We start from the raw sequence: 15,810 nt of genomic DNA on the forward strand, positions 1-15,810 counted from the left end.
GTTGTGCTTTGTTGTCCTCTCAGTCCCCCAGGTGGAGGTGGATTCAGGGGTGGAGTCTGTGCAGCTGCCCTTCAACACCACACTTCACCTGCCTGAAGACGCTAAAGTGGAGTGGAAGGACAGTGATGATGATAAGGTCCACGTGTATGAGAACGGCTCTGACCAGCCTGAAGAACAGCACCAGGCTTACAGAGACCGAACGAAGATGAATGAAGACCTGCTGAAAACTGGAGACCTCAGTCTGACCCTGAAACACCCCACAGATGGAGACAACTACACCTACACCTGCACCGTCTACAGCAGGGAGGGAAACATCCTGCTGAAGAGAAAGGTGGAGCTGAAAGTCAGAGGTCAGTGCTGTAGATACAGGTCAAAGGTCAGAGGTCATGCAGGAGTTTATTCTCTAAAAGCTTTTAGTTTGAATCTATTTTCAGTTCATTCAAATAAAATAAATTGTTTGATGTTTTGATCTAAAAGCCAAAAATGTCAGGCGGAGCAACTGTGTGTTTAAATGAACAGACTAAGAAGACCATTAAAAATGATCCTAACTTCAAAATAAAAGCCTCTGGCATGATGTGAGTTTGGATCAAATCAATAGTTTTGTTAGTTTAGTCCAAATCAGTGTAAATGTATAAATATCAATAGTTTTAAAGCTGCTGGGATCATTCAAACACTTTGATCCAGTCATTTGGATGTTGTCACATGTCAGGGTGGAGCAGCCATAAATACGAGGCTTTTATTGTGAAAATGCTGAGTGTGATGATCCAGAGGAGCCCATGGGGTGTTTGTGGCTGGATGCAAAGGTTTGTAGCTCTCCTTGTAAAGAGAAACAGCTTGAAGCTACAGAGGAGCGTCTGCAGAAGAAGACAGGGGAAAGAGGAAGAAGCTGAGGCCGCTGGAGAAAAGACAGGAAAAGGAAATCAGCTTCATTTGTTGGAGGCCGTTTGTTCATCACACTGAAATATTCCCACTTTAGAGACAGGAAACAAAGTGAAGTGTGGATTGATGTTTGTCTCCATGATTTGGGCCCTGGAGTCATTTCTTCATCTCCCACTTTAAGACATATTAATGTCAGCCTCACACGTCCCACAGTGTTGAGGAGCACTTGGTGAGGGCAAGTTCTTTAAGGTTCAGCAGCTAATAAGAAGGTGTATCGGTCAGGATACAGGAAGGAGGACAACAGGCTTCCACTTTGCCGGATTGTCACCACCAGCTGTTTTATTGCCACCTAGATGCTCAGTGTTGCCAGCAGTCTGTAGTAACAAACAAGTTGCCATGAGTATATAAATATATACAGCAACAGCTTCACTAAGATAAACATAAAGGATTAAATGAAATAAACCAACACATCCATCTGAATATACACATAACAGAACATATATAATTTGAACTATGCCAATCTTTCATCTCTTGCTCCAAACACAGAAAGGTCACAATTAAACACAGTGAGAATGTCATACATAGCCGAAACATCCACTCTAACTGTAAACAAAGGACTTTGGCGCCATCGTGTGGCCGAATAAAATTACTACATAATGGCGGCGGCCGGCGGCACATGCTTCGAGTTACGAGATGAAAAAATGCGGTGCTACATTGCGGTAGAATGTAACTAAAGCCGCGGCCAACATCAGAATCGGAAAATAAACATATTTAAGGAAACTTACTTCCAGTCATGAACTTAACACTCGGAGCATCACCGTGAAGGATGGCAACCAGGAACAGCTTACGAGGTAAACAGAACTCACTGAAAAAATCTCCCCTTCTCGAGTAGCATCGCGATACCCCCAACTTCTGCCTACGTCATTTCCTACGACTCTGCCGGCTGCCGGGGGATTCCCATGATGCATTGAGTTTTTCCTTTCCAGTCACCTTTCTCACTCACTATGTATTAATAGACCTCTCTGCATTGAATCATATCTGTTATTAACCTCTGTCTCTCTTCCACAGCATGTCTTTATCCTGTCTTCATTCTCTCACCCCAACCGGTCGCAGCAGATGGCCGCCCCTCCCTGAGCCTGGTTCTGCCGGAGGTTTCTTCCTGTTAAAAGGGAGTTTTTCCTTCCCACTGTCGCCAAAGTGCTTGCTCATAGGGGGTCATATGATTGTTGGGTTTTTCTCTGTATCTATGAAGCGCCTTGAGGCGACTTTTGTTGTGATTTGGCGCTATATAAATAAAATTGAATTTAATTGAATCACTCTCTGCCTCACACGCCCTCATCTGCTGCTTTCCTCTGATTGGCTGCTCTGACAGAGTCATGATTGGCTGCATGTTTGTATATAAAGCAGCACGTTGCTGGTAGATCAGCCATCAGCTCATGTTTGTGACTGCAGCATGGCACCAGTTTGCTCCTCGTGTTTCAGTCCCAGACTGACCTGCAGCTCTTTAGTAAATTCAGACAGCAGCTTTGTAACTGTTAGTAAATCTGACCATGAATATCATTATGACACCTCTGACCACTCATTCTGTCTTTATTGGCTTTCATACATGAAACACGCTTAAAGTCACCATTGAATCTAAACTGGATGAAAGCAGCTGTGAGTCACTGCAGCAGCTCTGTGCCAACAACCAACCAACACCTGGGTGGAGTCCCAGCTGAAGCTGAGAGATACTCAGAGACAGAAGCAGCTGTATGGAAGCGTTCTACAGGACGGCTGACACAAACCTGATGTTACTGATGTCTCCTAGATAGATCTCATGGACCAAAGGCTCTCTGTGTCATCTCGGCTCCAGCTGAACTACACTGAGAGTGAATTTGGGCTTTCAGGGAGGGGTGAAAGCAGAGCGCTGTAAAGGAAAGGGCTGTGATTGGTTCAGAACACGTCAATGAGAAGAAAGGAAAGCTTCAGAGCAACATGAATGAAACAAAGTGTTTTGATGACGACTGAAAGCCAAAACTGTCCCTGAAATCAGAATCCAGTTCATCTCCAGCCCCGTCAGCAGTTCCAGCTGCAGTGCTGTTACAATAATAGTCATCACTCCTAGTTTCACAGCAGCAAACTGGGAACATTCAGCGTCTCAAAGATTGACCTGTTAGCACCTGCAGACATTGTTGAGCTGGCTCTGCTGATCTTGTCTTCATTTCTCCACTATTTGGAGAAGCTTCAGCAGGATCCACAGTCAGAGTCAAAGTGCAGTTCTAGCATGGACGTGACGCTTCAAGAAGCTTCAGACAGACAGTGTTCTCCAAAAGTTCTGCTCTAAAAGGAAACTTTGAGCTGGCTCTGTGATTGTTGTAGTCAGAAGGATGGAGGCTGGATCTCTGATGAGTGCTTGCACACAGGCTGTCTTTAAGTATTCTGGGACACAGCCAGAGGACAGACGAGTGTTCATTATTGGAAGCAGCCGAGGGGCAGGGACATCCCAAACTTCACTCAGGAACTTTGGAGGAATCATATCTACACAGCTTGATGAGCGTTTCAGTTGTGCCACAGTCCTTCAAAGCTCCTCCACAGAGACTGGCACAAAAGAAGATCAGATATGGTGGCTGGGGTCGGGGACATCAAGAAAAGGATCAGGAGCTGCTGTTTTGGATTTCCTCTCATTCATTTGATCCTTCAGAAAGTTTAGAAAGTGGAGACGTTCCTCACTCGATGCCGTAATCTGATGAAAACTTGCAGGATTTCAAAGACGCTCCACTGAGCTCCAAAGAGCTCCAAAGAGCTCTGGGCTGTGCTTATTAGAATGAATTAAAGGAGAGAAATAGCCGGCCCTCGCCTCCTTCACCTGTTCATTGAAAGCAGTCGTTCATGCTTTCATTTCTTGATGACGCAGCTGAAGATTCACCTTCTTCCGTCTCCTTTCTGCCCTCCGGCATTGTCTTTTCAGACTGTGAATGTCTTTGTGGATCCAGGGCAGCGAGCGAGCACCACGTTTAGTCCTGATCTTAAAGGTGCAGTTGAATCTAAAGTGGATGTACAAAGGAGGTTCAGATCATTCAGAGTGTTTGTGTGTGTGAGGGAGGAGGAACACCAGTGGTGGTAGAAACACTGATGAACATGTTTCTCCTGCTTCCTCATGAAAAGAGCGTCAGCGTACTGACACGGCTGCTTTTGCCTGATCACTTGGAAAAATGATCTCAAACAGAATCCATCAATGATCAGAGAGAAACACATCAGCTCAAAGCCTGGAGTTCATACTGAAGCCCACAGTTATATGTAGGCCAACAACACGCTGTTTGAAACCAATGAATTTACTGTACTGAGGAACTCAAATGAGTCAGTAAGATCATCAACATGGATCTTAAAATCAGCAGCTCAGATCATGTGATCACACATAAGAACCATGGAGCAGGAAACATCTGAGAGTTCAGCTCCAACTCTGATGGAGTCTTAGGAGGGCGGAGATACCTGCACAGATAGGAGCTGTTTCACACTTTAACAAGCAGCACCTCCAAACTACACCCTTCATCCACCTTAATAGGGGAGCATTTGAAGCCAAAGCTCCACCCACCCAGCCACTTCCTCTGGGCTGACTGAAACAATCATATGTGGGGTCAAAGTTCACAGACTAGACAGTCCTCCAGGTTTCATCCTGTTTCTGTTCAAAACATCAAATCAAGCTGATGGGAAGTTGTAGAATCCTTCAGAATAAAAGCCTGACTATTCAGAGCTCCAACATTAAGAAGAGTAAAGTGAACCAAGGTGGGTGGAGGCAGCAGAGAAACTGTAGGGTGGAGCTGAATGCTTCATCAAAGGGATGATGCAGCAGATTTCCTCCACCTTGCACAAACTGTCCTGTTAGTTATTATGACTGGAACATCCAAAATGTCTCCAGAGGCTCCGAGTCCAGCTGAACATGTATTAGTGTTTAGAGTGGAACTGAGGTGATAGGGACTAGGACCTGGGGGATGTCAGTCAGTGACGGAGCAGTCAGCAGGTGTGGGCAGGTGTGGACAGGTACTTGATGGAGTGTTTCCTGCTGGACTCCATATGATATGTTAGCAGAGTGGATCTGGCTCCTGATTGGTTGAAGTGGAGCCCATCTGCTGCAGAAAGATGCCTCCTGTCCCAGAAAACATTGAAGTTGTCTCTAAAGCCCAGGCTGTGGGAGTCACACACAGAGGAGAGCCAGGTGTGGAGGCCGAGCAGCCGCCCAAACGCCCCACGGCCACAGGTGGGAGTGGGGCCGCAGATACAAACACTACGGTGGGCTTGTTTCACAGCCTCACAAAGACACACAAAGTCCAGTTTGAGGAAGTGGGAGCGCTGTTTGGAGTCCGGTTGGTGCCCATGTGGATAAGGATGGTGTCGGCCTCCGGACGGGATCGTATTCTGACAGGAAACTTGTCTAAAACGTCCCAGAGCGTCGGGCCGGGAAAAGACAGAGCGCACGCCTCCTTTATTGTGAAATTCCTCACCATGGTAACTGAACACATCAGCTGGTCTGCAGCAGGTCATGTTCAGAGTTTGAGGCTCAAAGTGTCCCATTTTCACTGATTGTTTCCCGACGACATGCTTCACGTGTGATATGGATCCTCTGCTGAAGGAATCTGCTTTCTATCCACAACCTGTTGATCCGTGTCTGACTAACAGCAGCGCAGGAAGCCCTGCAGTTACAGAGAAACTGTCTGAGTCGCATTGTTGCTGCAGTTTACCTGCAACTGCTGTGAAGAAAAAGTCTCACTGTGTTTGTGTTTGGTCCTAATCTGCTGCCTGTCTGTTTGACATGCTGGATTTCCAGCTGATAGATGACAGATTAGAAACTGATCAGTCTATTGATCACACAATATTCCATCAATAGAACTGATTTGACTTTGATTTGTGTAACAAAGTGATTTCTGATCCTTCATGATCAGAATCAGAAACAGAATCAGAATCGTGTTTATTGGCCAAGTATATGTGCAGACACATACAGGGAATTTGGTTCCGGTAGATGGTGGCTCTCAAGCACAGCAATGTAAATCTCTCTCACACACACACACACACACACACACACACACACATATATATACACATTACACATACATACACAAAGCTGTGTAAACCAACTATAAATAACTAATCTAAACTTATATACATAAAATACAGAAATGAATGAGGTGGAATGAATACTACAGAATGTACATAAGGTGCAGCTGCAGTCTGACAGTGGGAGCAGTGTGACAGGTCAACTGTTTAGAAGGGAGATGGCGAGGGGAAAGAAACTGTTCCTGTGTCGGGTGGTCCTGGTCTGCGGGCTTCTGTACCGTCTGCCAGAGGGCAGCAGATCAGAAAGTCTGTGTGCAGGGTGTGAGGGGTCTGTGATGATTTTCCCTGCCCGTTTCCTGGTTCTTGAGAGGTACAGATCCTGGATGGAGGGCAGGGGGGCGCTGATGATCCTTTCTGCTGCCCGTACAGTCCGCTGCAGTCTGCTCCTGTTCTGTTTAGTGGCTGCTCCATACCAGACTGTGATGGAGGAGCACAGGACAGACTCAATGACCGCAGTGTAGAACTGGATCAGCAGCTCCTGTGGAAGACTGTACTTCCCCAGTTGTCTCAGGAAGTACATCCTCTGCTGGGTCTTTTTGAGGATGGAGTTGATGTTGGTCTCCCACTTCTGGTCCTGGGAGATGGTTGTACCCAGGAACTTGAAGGTCTTCACAGTCGACACAGGGCTGTCTGATATGGTGAGGGGGAGCAGAGTTGAGGGATGTCTCCTGAAGTCCACTGTCATCTCTACAGTCTTAAGAGTGTTCAGCTCCAGATTGTGCTGACTGCACCAGAGTACCAGCCGCTCAACTTCCTGCTGGTATGCAGACTCATCACCATCTTGAATGAGGCCAATGACAGTGGTGTCATCTGCAAACTTTAGGAGTTTAACAGCCGAGTTCTTGGAGGTGCAGTCGTTAGTGTAGAGGGAGAACAGTAGTGGTGAGAGGACACATCCTTGGGGGGGCACCAATACTGAGGGACCGGGTTTCAGAGGTGATCTCCCCCAGCCTCACTTGTTGCTTTCTGTCTGTCAGGAAGCTGGTGATCCACTGACAGGTAGCTGGTGACACGCTGAGCTGGGAGAGTTTGGAGGAAAGAAGTTCAGGCACAATGGTGTTAAAAGCCGAACTAAAGTCCACAAACAGGACCCTGGCATAAGTTCCCGGGCGGTCAAGGTGTTGCAGGATGTAATGCAGCCCCATGTTCACTGCATCATCCACCGACCTGTTTGCCCGGTAGGCAAACTGCAGAGGGTCCAGCTGGTGGCCTGTAATGTCTTTCAGATGGGCTAACACCGGTCGTTCGAAGGATTTCATGACCACAGACGTCAAGGCGACAGGTCTGTAGTCATTCAGTCCTGTGATGGTGGGTTTCTTGGGGACAGGGATGATGGTGGAGCGTTTGAAGCAGGAGGGAACTTCACACAGCTCCAGGGATCTGTTGAAGATGCGAGTAAAGATGGGAGCCAGCTGTTCAACACAGGTTTTGAGGCAGGAGGGTGAGACGCCATCTGGTCCGGGGGCTTTCCTGGGCTTCTGTTTCTGGAATAGTCGGCTCACATCCTGAGTGTGTATTCTGAGTTTCAGGGAGGAGGAAAGGGGGGTGAGAGGTGTGGTGGAGGTCGTTGAGTCTGGATTGGGGAGGGTGGGGGTGGTCGTTGAGTCTGGATTGGAGAGGGTGGGGGTGGTCGTTGAGTCTTGATTGGGGAGGGGCAGGGTGAAGGGGGGAGAGGTGGAAGGTGTGTTGGGGGTCAGTGTCTGAAGCAATGTCCCTGGGGAGGGTGGGGCGTCTCAAACCTGCAATAGAAAGTGTTTAACTCGTTGGCCAGGTCTTTGTTTGCTTCAATAGTGGGTGGGGGGCGTCTGTAGCTGGTGATTTCCTGCAGGCCCCTCCACACTGATGCAGGGTCGTTGGCTGAGAGCCGTTCTTCCAGCTTCTGGGAGTAGATCCTTTTAGCTGCTTTGATCTCCTTGGTCAGTGTGTTCCTGGCTTGCTTGTACAGGGCCCTTTCACCACCTCTGTAGGCGTCCTCCTTGGCCTTACGAAGATGTTGAAGTTTAGGAGTGAACCATGGTTTATTGTTGTTGTATGTGCAAAAGGTCTTTGTTGGCACACACACGTCTTCACAGAAACTGATGTATGATGTCACAGTGTCCGTGAGCTCATCTAGGTTCTCAGATGCAGCTTCAAAAACAGTCCAATCAGTGCAGTCAAAACAGTCCTGCAGTTCCTGCTTTGCTGCGTTAGTCCACTTCTTCACAGTTTTGACTACAGGCTTGGCACATTTGAGTTTTTGCCTATAAACTGGAATAAGATGGACCATGCAGTGATCAGAATGTCCCAAAGCTGCCCGGGGCACAGAGCGATAGGCATCTTTTAGAGTGGTGTAGCAGTGATCCAGTATGATGTTGTCCCTGGTGGGGCAGTCTATGTGCTGTCTGTATTTAGGGAGTATGATGTGACAGTGTCAGAGCTGAATGCACTTGTAGAGCATCATGTTTTTATGGCTCACATTTAAAGTGTTGCAGCTCTAATGTACAGCTGTCATATTAGAAATAGAAGCAGCTCTGATTTTAGTGCTCAAAGAAATCTATGAAGTGATGAATTCACACATGAACAGTTTTCTGCAGCGTTCCTCTCGGCCTTATTTGCAGCTCCACTCTTGTTTTTGCTCTAATAATTATTTCTCTCCATGAGCTGTTTCTCTGCCTGAAGGAGGCGCCACTCCATCGCTTCATTTAGTGCAGAACAAGAGTCACATGATGCTGCTCTGAACACCAATCACACTTTGTACAGCTCATGTTGTGTTTGTTGTCCTCTCAGTGTGTCAGGTGGAGGTGGAGGAGGGGGCGGAGTCTGTCCAGCTGCCCTTCAAAACCACACAAAACCTGCCTGAAGATACTAAAGTGAAGTGGTGGGAGGTGGGTTCATACAACAAGCTTCACCTGTATAAGAACGGCTCTGACCAGCCTGAAGAACAGCACCAGGTTTACAGAGACCGAACGAAGATGAATGAAGACCTGCTGAAAACTGGAGACCTCAGTCTGACCCTGAAACAGCCCACAGAGAGAGACAGTGGGAGATACAGATGTGGAGTCTGGAGTCGTGGAGACATCTTCATCTTCTTCACCAGGAGATACAAAACAGTGCAGCTCAAAGTCAGAGGTTTGTATGTCTGCATGGGTGTGTGCGTGTGTGTGTGTGTGTGTGTGTGTGTGTGTGTGTGTGTGTGTGTGTGTGTGTGTGTGTCTCTGACTGTGTTGTGTCTCCTCTGCAGGGAGAGTTCAGGTCCAGGATCAAACAGGGGACATCAGGAACAGAAGCAGCTCCATTGATCCGACTCCTCTGATGGCTGATCAATCAGTTTGATCTGTGTGTTCTTTGATTATTGATCAGTGATGTCAGAGTGGAGTCAGTGTGATGTTGTTGTTGTGTGTTTGAGACTTTTAGTGTCCATGAAGGTCTCTGCTGCCGTAGATCCTCTGAACTGTGACAGAGGTCTCACTCTGGAGGAAACTCTCAGCACTTTCCAGCAGCTCCTCCATCATGGAGGACGTTCCCTCACTGTAACAGGTGGAGGAGAGAGGAGAGGAAGCACAGGTGGATCCTCTGAGGAAGAGGAGCGTCCTACAAACCACATGATCACATGACCAGAGGGGCGTGGCCTTCAGTGGTAGTAATAAAGGAACAGTCCACATGTTCCACTTTGAAGGCTCATGTAGTTGCGAATTTCTGTTCCAAGCTTTGAAAAAATAATTCTTCCACTTCTTAATGTGAGCTGTTCAGATTTATGTCTGACTCGTACATACAAACAAAAGATGTCACGGTCAAAAAGTATTTGCTGCTACAGCGCACATTTCCATTGCCATCCTGGCTCACTCTAACCTGCTACCACACATGCGCTGTAATGTTTTCTTACCCGACACAAATTAAACGCGCAGCATTTATTCTCTAACAACATATTATACAAAATCAAACATGTAACATAATAACTGAAACAGTATCAAAAATATTTCTCTATAGATTGGCTCTAACAGCTCATCTTGTTTCTCTGGCTTTTCTTGTGTGTCTGTGTGTCTTTGTATGTTGGATAGAGTCATGTGACCTGCCCAGGGACTACACATGGAAATGAGCAGTTTAGCTCATTATCCTGATGTCCATGAACATGAACACTGTCCCTGTCAAACAAATCCAGATACAAAGATCAGATCTACTGAGCATCATCAGCGTGTCAGCTTCTAACTGCATCTTCAAATGAATAAATGTGTCTGATCAGCGGTGATAAGAAGAGAGACGCTGAGCGAGTGACATGAAAAAGACCTTCATTTATTTGAATATCAGAGTTTTTAATGAATTACTGCATAAACACTTGAATTACTGTCTGAGCTTCCGCAGTTTCCTGCTGCGTCCACTGGGTGTCAGTAAAGCTGCAGGTTCCTCACCTGGTGTCCCTCAAAGTTAATTCAGGGTGCAGTTTTGGCTCCAACATTTTGAGGACTACACGGTCCATGCTCATTGTTCACTTTATTAGGAACCTATTCCTGCTGTAAAGCTGAAGATTATGTAAAAATATGACGAATGAAAATAAAAAACCTTCTGATCAACTAATGTAGAACAAATCAGTGTATAAGAGACACTCATATCATGCTGATATTCAACCAATACCAACACTGCTGTCAGTACTATTGATCCATGGATCGATACAGCCACTCATATCCTGGACCTGAACAAGCTTTATAGAGGAGCTGGTGATCACAGTGAGTGAAGCTGCAGCTACAATAGCAGTGGACAAATAACAGTTATAAATTTTCACAACACATGAAAGGCAATAACTGTTTGAAAAATGTATTTTTTCCTCCTTCCTCTGATTATTGTTTCATGGATGTTATCAGCTTGCTGTTCTGATGAGTTCACAGCAAACATGAAGCAAAGGTCCTCCTCGTCAGTCGTGCCACTAATGGAATATTCTCTCCGAACAGCCAACAGGACAAGGAGAACTCCGACCGACAGCTGGAATCAAGTTCCACAAACATCTTTTCACTTCTTACAACTTTGGGGTCCTTAGGGACTAGAAAAGCGCTATACAAATACAGGCCATTTACATCTCTGTCCTCTATTTCTGTTTCTGTGATTCAGCTTCTAATATAATATAATATAATATAATATAATATAATATAATTAGGAGTGGGAATTTAAGGCGGTAATTATGATTAAGTCATTTGAAAAATATAACACGTAAAAGAAAACGCATTTAATGACACTTTGCATTCCAAGCAAAAGGGAACTTTTGACAATGCTAGATGTCCTGGTATACCGATTATGCTGATGCACACATAGGAGCTGCAATAATCTCAGATGAAGTATTGTGAGTCCGATGGGTTTGTTATTTTTTGCACTAAAATGTTCAATGATCACACTGTTTTAGCCTAATGTACAAAATAATGTTGGCTAAGGTTACTCACTTAAAGGTGAAGTTGGTCAAACAACCTTTTATGTTTCTGTGTTATTTTGTAAGAAGAAAAGCTCCAATTTATGTTCAAATTTAATCATTATTATTTAAAGGCAGTATCATTTTTAAAATGTACTTAAAGCACTTAAAATAGCACTTTAAATTCAAATTCAAATTTTTATTTGTCACGTACACAGTCATACACAGTACGATATGTAGTGAAATGCTTGGACAACTGCTCGTGACCTAAAGAAAACAAAAAAGGAAAAGGCTATGAATAAGATAGGAAATAAATATGAAAAATTAAAAAGGGTAAATTTAACTAGGAAGGAATAAAATATAAATTAAGGTTAAAAATGAAATAACTGTACAACACACTGGGAAAGAATAAGATAAAATATATAAATTAAATTGAAAATAAAATAACTGTACAACAAAATACACAGTACTCAATATAGAACTATATAAGAATGTATGAACAAAATACACAAGAAGTATAAATAAATATATACACAATAACAGCAGCAGTGATTTAAGTGATGAAGTGAAAACAAAGTCCAGAATGTCCAGTGTGTGTGTAAGAACTATATGTGTGGGTCAGTACTGTGTGGTGGTGTGATTGAGAGACCGTATCGCCTGCGGGAAGAAGCTCCTCCTTAGTCTCTCTGTGTTGGTCTTCAGGGAGCGGAATCGCTTTCCTGACCTCAGCAGAGAGAACAGTCCGTTGTTGGGATGGCTGAGGTCCTTCACGATCTTCCTGGCCTTGGTCCAGCACCGCCTGCTGTAGATTGAGTGCAGGTCAGGGAGCTCGGAGCGGATGGTGCGCTCAGCTGATCGCACAACCCTCTGTAGAGCTCGTCTGTCCTGCATGGTGCTGTTCCCGAACCAGGTTAAGATGTTTCCCGTCAGGATGCTCTCTATGGTGCAGGAGTAAAAGTTCCTGAGCACCTTGGAGGGCAGTTGGAAGTCTCTCAAGCGTCTGAGGTGGTAGAGACGCTGTCGGGCCTTTTTCACCACGGTGTTGATGTGACAGGACCATGACAGGTCCTGCGTGATGTGAACTCCGAGGTATTTGAAGCTGTCCACTCTCTCCACTGGGCACTCGTTGATGACGGGGGTCTGGTAGTTCCTCTCCTGCTTAGTGCTGAAGTCCACTATCAGCTCCTTTGTCTTACTGACGTTTAGAAGGAGGTTGTTCCTCTGGCACCAGTTCTCCAGATTCCTAATCTCCTTCAGGTAGGCCATCTCGTTGTTATCAGAGATCAGGCCCACCACGACGGTGTCGTCAGCAAACTTGATGATGGTGGTGGAGCTGGTAGTGGCCACACAGTCATATGTGTACAAAGAGTACAGCAGGGGGCTCAGAACACACCCCTGGGGGGCTCCAGTGCTGAGAGTGGTGGAGGCTGAGACATGTCCGCCCATCCTTACTGCCTGTGGTCTGCCAGTTAGGAAGTTGGAGATCCACTGACACATAGATGAGCTGAGTCCCAGATGCTCCAGCTTGGTGGTGAGTGTGGAGGGAATTATGGTGTTAAATGCAGAGCTGTAGTCTATGAAGAGCATTTTAACATAATTCCCCCTTCTAGTGTCCAAGTGAGTGAGTGATGTGTGGAGGAGATGAGAGATGGCATCGTCTGTGGAACGATTTGGACGGTAAGCGAACTGTAGTGGGTCCAGTGTGTCTGGTAGTGAAGAAATGATGAAGTCTCTGACCAGGCGTTCAAAGCACTTCATCACTACTGAGGTGAGGGCTACAGGGCGATAGTCATTGAGAGAAGCAGGGTGGGGTTTCTTCGGGACAGGAACAATGATGGACTCTTTGAAGCATGTGGGGATCACCGACTAGTTTTAAGTCTGCCTGATTTTGGCCAGAAATATTATTTTTGTTTCTCTGCTTTGAATTGAAATGCCATTTAAATGCTTTGTTTATGGAAATTTTAACAATAACCTACAACACAACCTTCGTGAGCATTATTTGAAGTGGGTTTAATAAACACAAAACAATGTGGAGAGAAATATCCCAGCCAAACACTAGGATGGTCTCTGCCCAACAGCCGCCGCCCTGGCATCTTATATACACACAGAGAAAGAAAGACCTTGTTTTCTGCTTAGCGGTCACCTAGAGATTATCCCTGATAAGCAGAAGGAGTCTCACTATCTGTTTAAGTCTAAGGAGCATGGAAAGAAAAAAGCACCTGGACTTCCTTAAGTCGCTTAAAGACGTTTCACCTCTCATCCAAGAAGCTTCTGCAGTTCTAGGGTCAAATGGTGGAGAGTCAGAGAAAACGGGTGTAGGTCACAACCTTGGCTGATATAATGTAATATGAATGTTTTACATGTGCTGCTGTTGTGTTGATGGTGCAGAGATGCTGCAAAGAGTGTTTGTGATATCGAGCACAAAGATGTCTCCGTGCTTCAAGATTCAAAGTGTTTATTGTTATGTGTCACAAGAGAAAAGGCACTTCTTTGTGCAATGAAATTCTTTCTTTGCTGTCCGCCCACAGATGCCGATTAATATATACACTAGAAATAGAACATATAAATACAAATAGTACAAATAAATAGCTGAAGACAGAAAAGGAGACAAAATATGGAGATTTGAAACAGATGTGTGCAAAAGACCTGTAGCTTAATATGCTGGCTTAATATGTAAGTTGACCTGATGTGCAAAAAAAATTATTATTACTGTTCAGAATGGGTCAGCTGTTCAAGAATCTGATAGCAGTGGGGAAGAAGGAGTTAGTGAGTCTGGATGTTCTGGATTTCACACTTCTAAACCTTCGTCTCGAGGGTGAGGTCCTTAGCGATGTAGACGCCCAGGTACCTAAAGCTGCTCACCCTCTCCACTTCTAGGCCCTGGATAGACAGCGGTGGGTGAGGCCTCCTCTTCTTCCTCATGTCCAGTATCGTCTCCTTTGTCTTGTCAGTGTTGAGGGTGAGGTTGTTGTCCTAACACCATGACACCAGACCGGCCTCCTCTCTCCTATAAGCCGCTTCGTCTCCTCCAGTGATGCGACCAATCACAGCAGTGTCGTCTGCGAACTTCAAAATGATGTTGTCTTTGTTGGAGGTGAAACAGTTGTGGGTGCACACGGTGTAGAGGATGCAACCTTGTTGGACACCAGTGTTTGTAATAATGCTGGCTGAAGTCCTGTTGCCGATCCTGACAGACTGAGGCCTGCCAGTCAAAAAGTCCTGTAGCCAGTCACATAGGGTGGGGTGCAGGCCGAGTGTTGCCAGCTTGTGAGTGAGTTTGTGTGGGATGACAGTATTGTTTTCTTTGTCTTTGTTTTCCGAGTGGGAGAGTGAATAGTGAAGGGCAGCAGCGATGATGTCTGACGTGGACTTATTGGACTGGTAGGCATACTGCAGGGGGTCCAGAGTGTCTGTGATGTTGCTCTGGATGTAGGCCAGCACCACTCTCTCAAAGAACTTCACAATGATTGGAGTGAGTGCAACTGGTCGTTCAGTCTGTGGCTGGTGTCCTCACCGAGTGTTGTTCCTGCTGTTTGAGGTGGATGAAGCTCCTGAGACGGAGCTGTGAAGGAGCACAAACACCTTCAGACTCTTTCTCACATAAATGGAACCAGAGTGCAGATGTGTTCCTGATGTTCACTCATTTGATGTTTGGAGGATCAGTGAGTTCAAGTCCACACTGAACCTCTTTAAACAAAGTCCCAGAGCAGCATCCAAAGCTCACTTATTCTACTTTGTATTTTCTACTGACTTTTATTTGGATTTCATTTGGACTTTTTCTTTGGCTTCACTTCAGTTTCAGTGAGTTTCCTCAGAGGATTTTCTTCTTTCACTTTAGTTTGGATTCTTTCAAGTGTTTCCTTTTGATTGGTTTCAGTCTATCTCCAAATAAACCTTACCTTGATGACTGAGTAGCTGGGTAGTGCAGTGGTAAAACTACACATCTTTGAAGCAGGAGTTGCAAGTTTGATTCCCACCCAGTATCCAGTAATGATCCTGGCTTCACCCCTCATGCTAACCAAAAAACCCTGGAATGGCGTGGCTTTGTCTGCAGCACACACACAAGAACATTTCACTACACATCGTTCTCTGTACAATACTGTATATGTTTGTTGGAGCATGCATCAAGACAGTTTAAAAATTCACATTTTTATTTATTATGGCAGAATGATTGATAGGACCAGATGGCCCTGCAGTATAAAGTGATCTGGGAGAAACACCACTGTATATCAGTGAAGCAGCAACATGTTTTTGTGGTGTTGCACTTTGTAGACGGTCCCTGAGCACTTCTCTCAAACTCAGCTGCACCTGGAGACAAGCAGGGTTTCTTTCACCTCCACCTTAATGTTGGGATTCAGATGCTGATGATGTTCTGATAACCTTTCTTATCTGTTATTGATCCAGTTCAAATATGTGGCATTTATTTCAAACTTATGTGGTTCTTTCAATAAACTCAAACCAAATGGAGGCTC

General features: G+C 45.4%; 2 protein-coding genes across 2 annotated transcripts in view; one reads left to right on the forward strand and one right to left on the reverse strand.

Moving 5' to 3' along the window:
- Window positions 1-9,279, forward strand: part of LOC147333744 (butyrophilin-like protein 2) — a 189,197-nt gene extending 179,918 nt beyond the window's left edge. Inside the window, exons 11-13 of the mRNA XM_086268364.1 lie at window positions 24-350; window positions 8,734-9,075; window positions 9,188-9,279. Coding sequence (XP_086124490.1) covers window positions 24-350; window positions 8,734-9,075; window positions 9,188-9,279 — 761 coding nt within the window. The remainder of the gene's footprint in view (window positions 1-23; window positions 351-8,733; window positions 9,076-9,187) is intronic.
- LOC147333749 (uncharacterized) lies at window positions 7,661-8,407 on the reverse strand. Its single transcript, XM_086287726.1, has 2 exons — window positions 8,394-8,407; window positions 7,661-8,348 (listed from the first exon to the last, which is right to left on the reverse strand). Exons 1-2 carry the CDS (start codon window positions 8,405-8,407, stop codon window positions 7,661-7,663), a joined length of 702 nt encoding a protein of 233 aa, XP_086143852.1.
- Window positions 9,280-15,810: the final 6,531 nt, after the last annotated feature.

Source organism: Aulonocara sp. 'chitande type north' Nkhata Bay, linkage group LG3 (genome assembly GCF_057382095.1).
Source record: "Aulonocara sp. 'chitande type north' Nkhata Bay isolate Kocher_YH1m ecotype deep benthic linkage group LG3, A_spYH_male_GT1.1, whole genome shotgun sequence".
NCBI classification, from domain to species: Eukaryota; Metazoa; Chordata; class Actinopteri; order Cichliformes; family Cichlidae; genus Aulonocara; species Aulonocara sp. 'chitande type north' Nkhata Bay.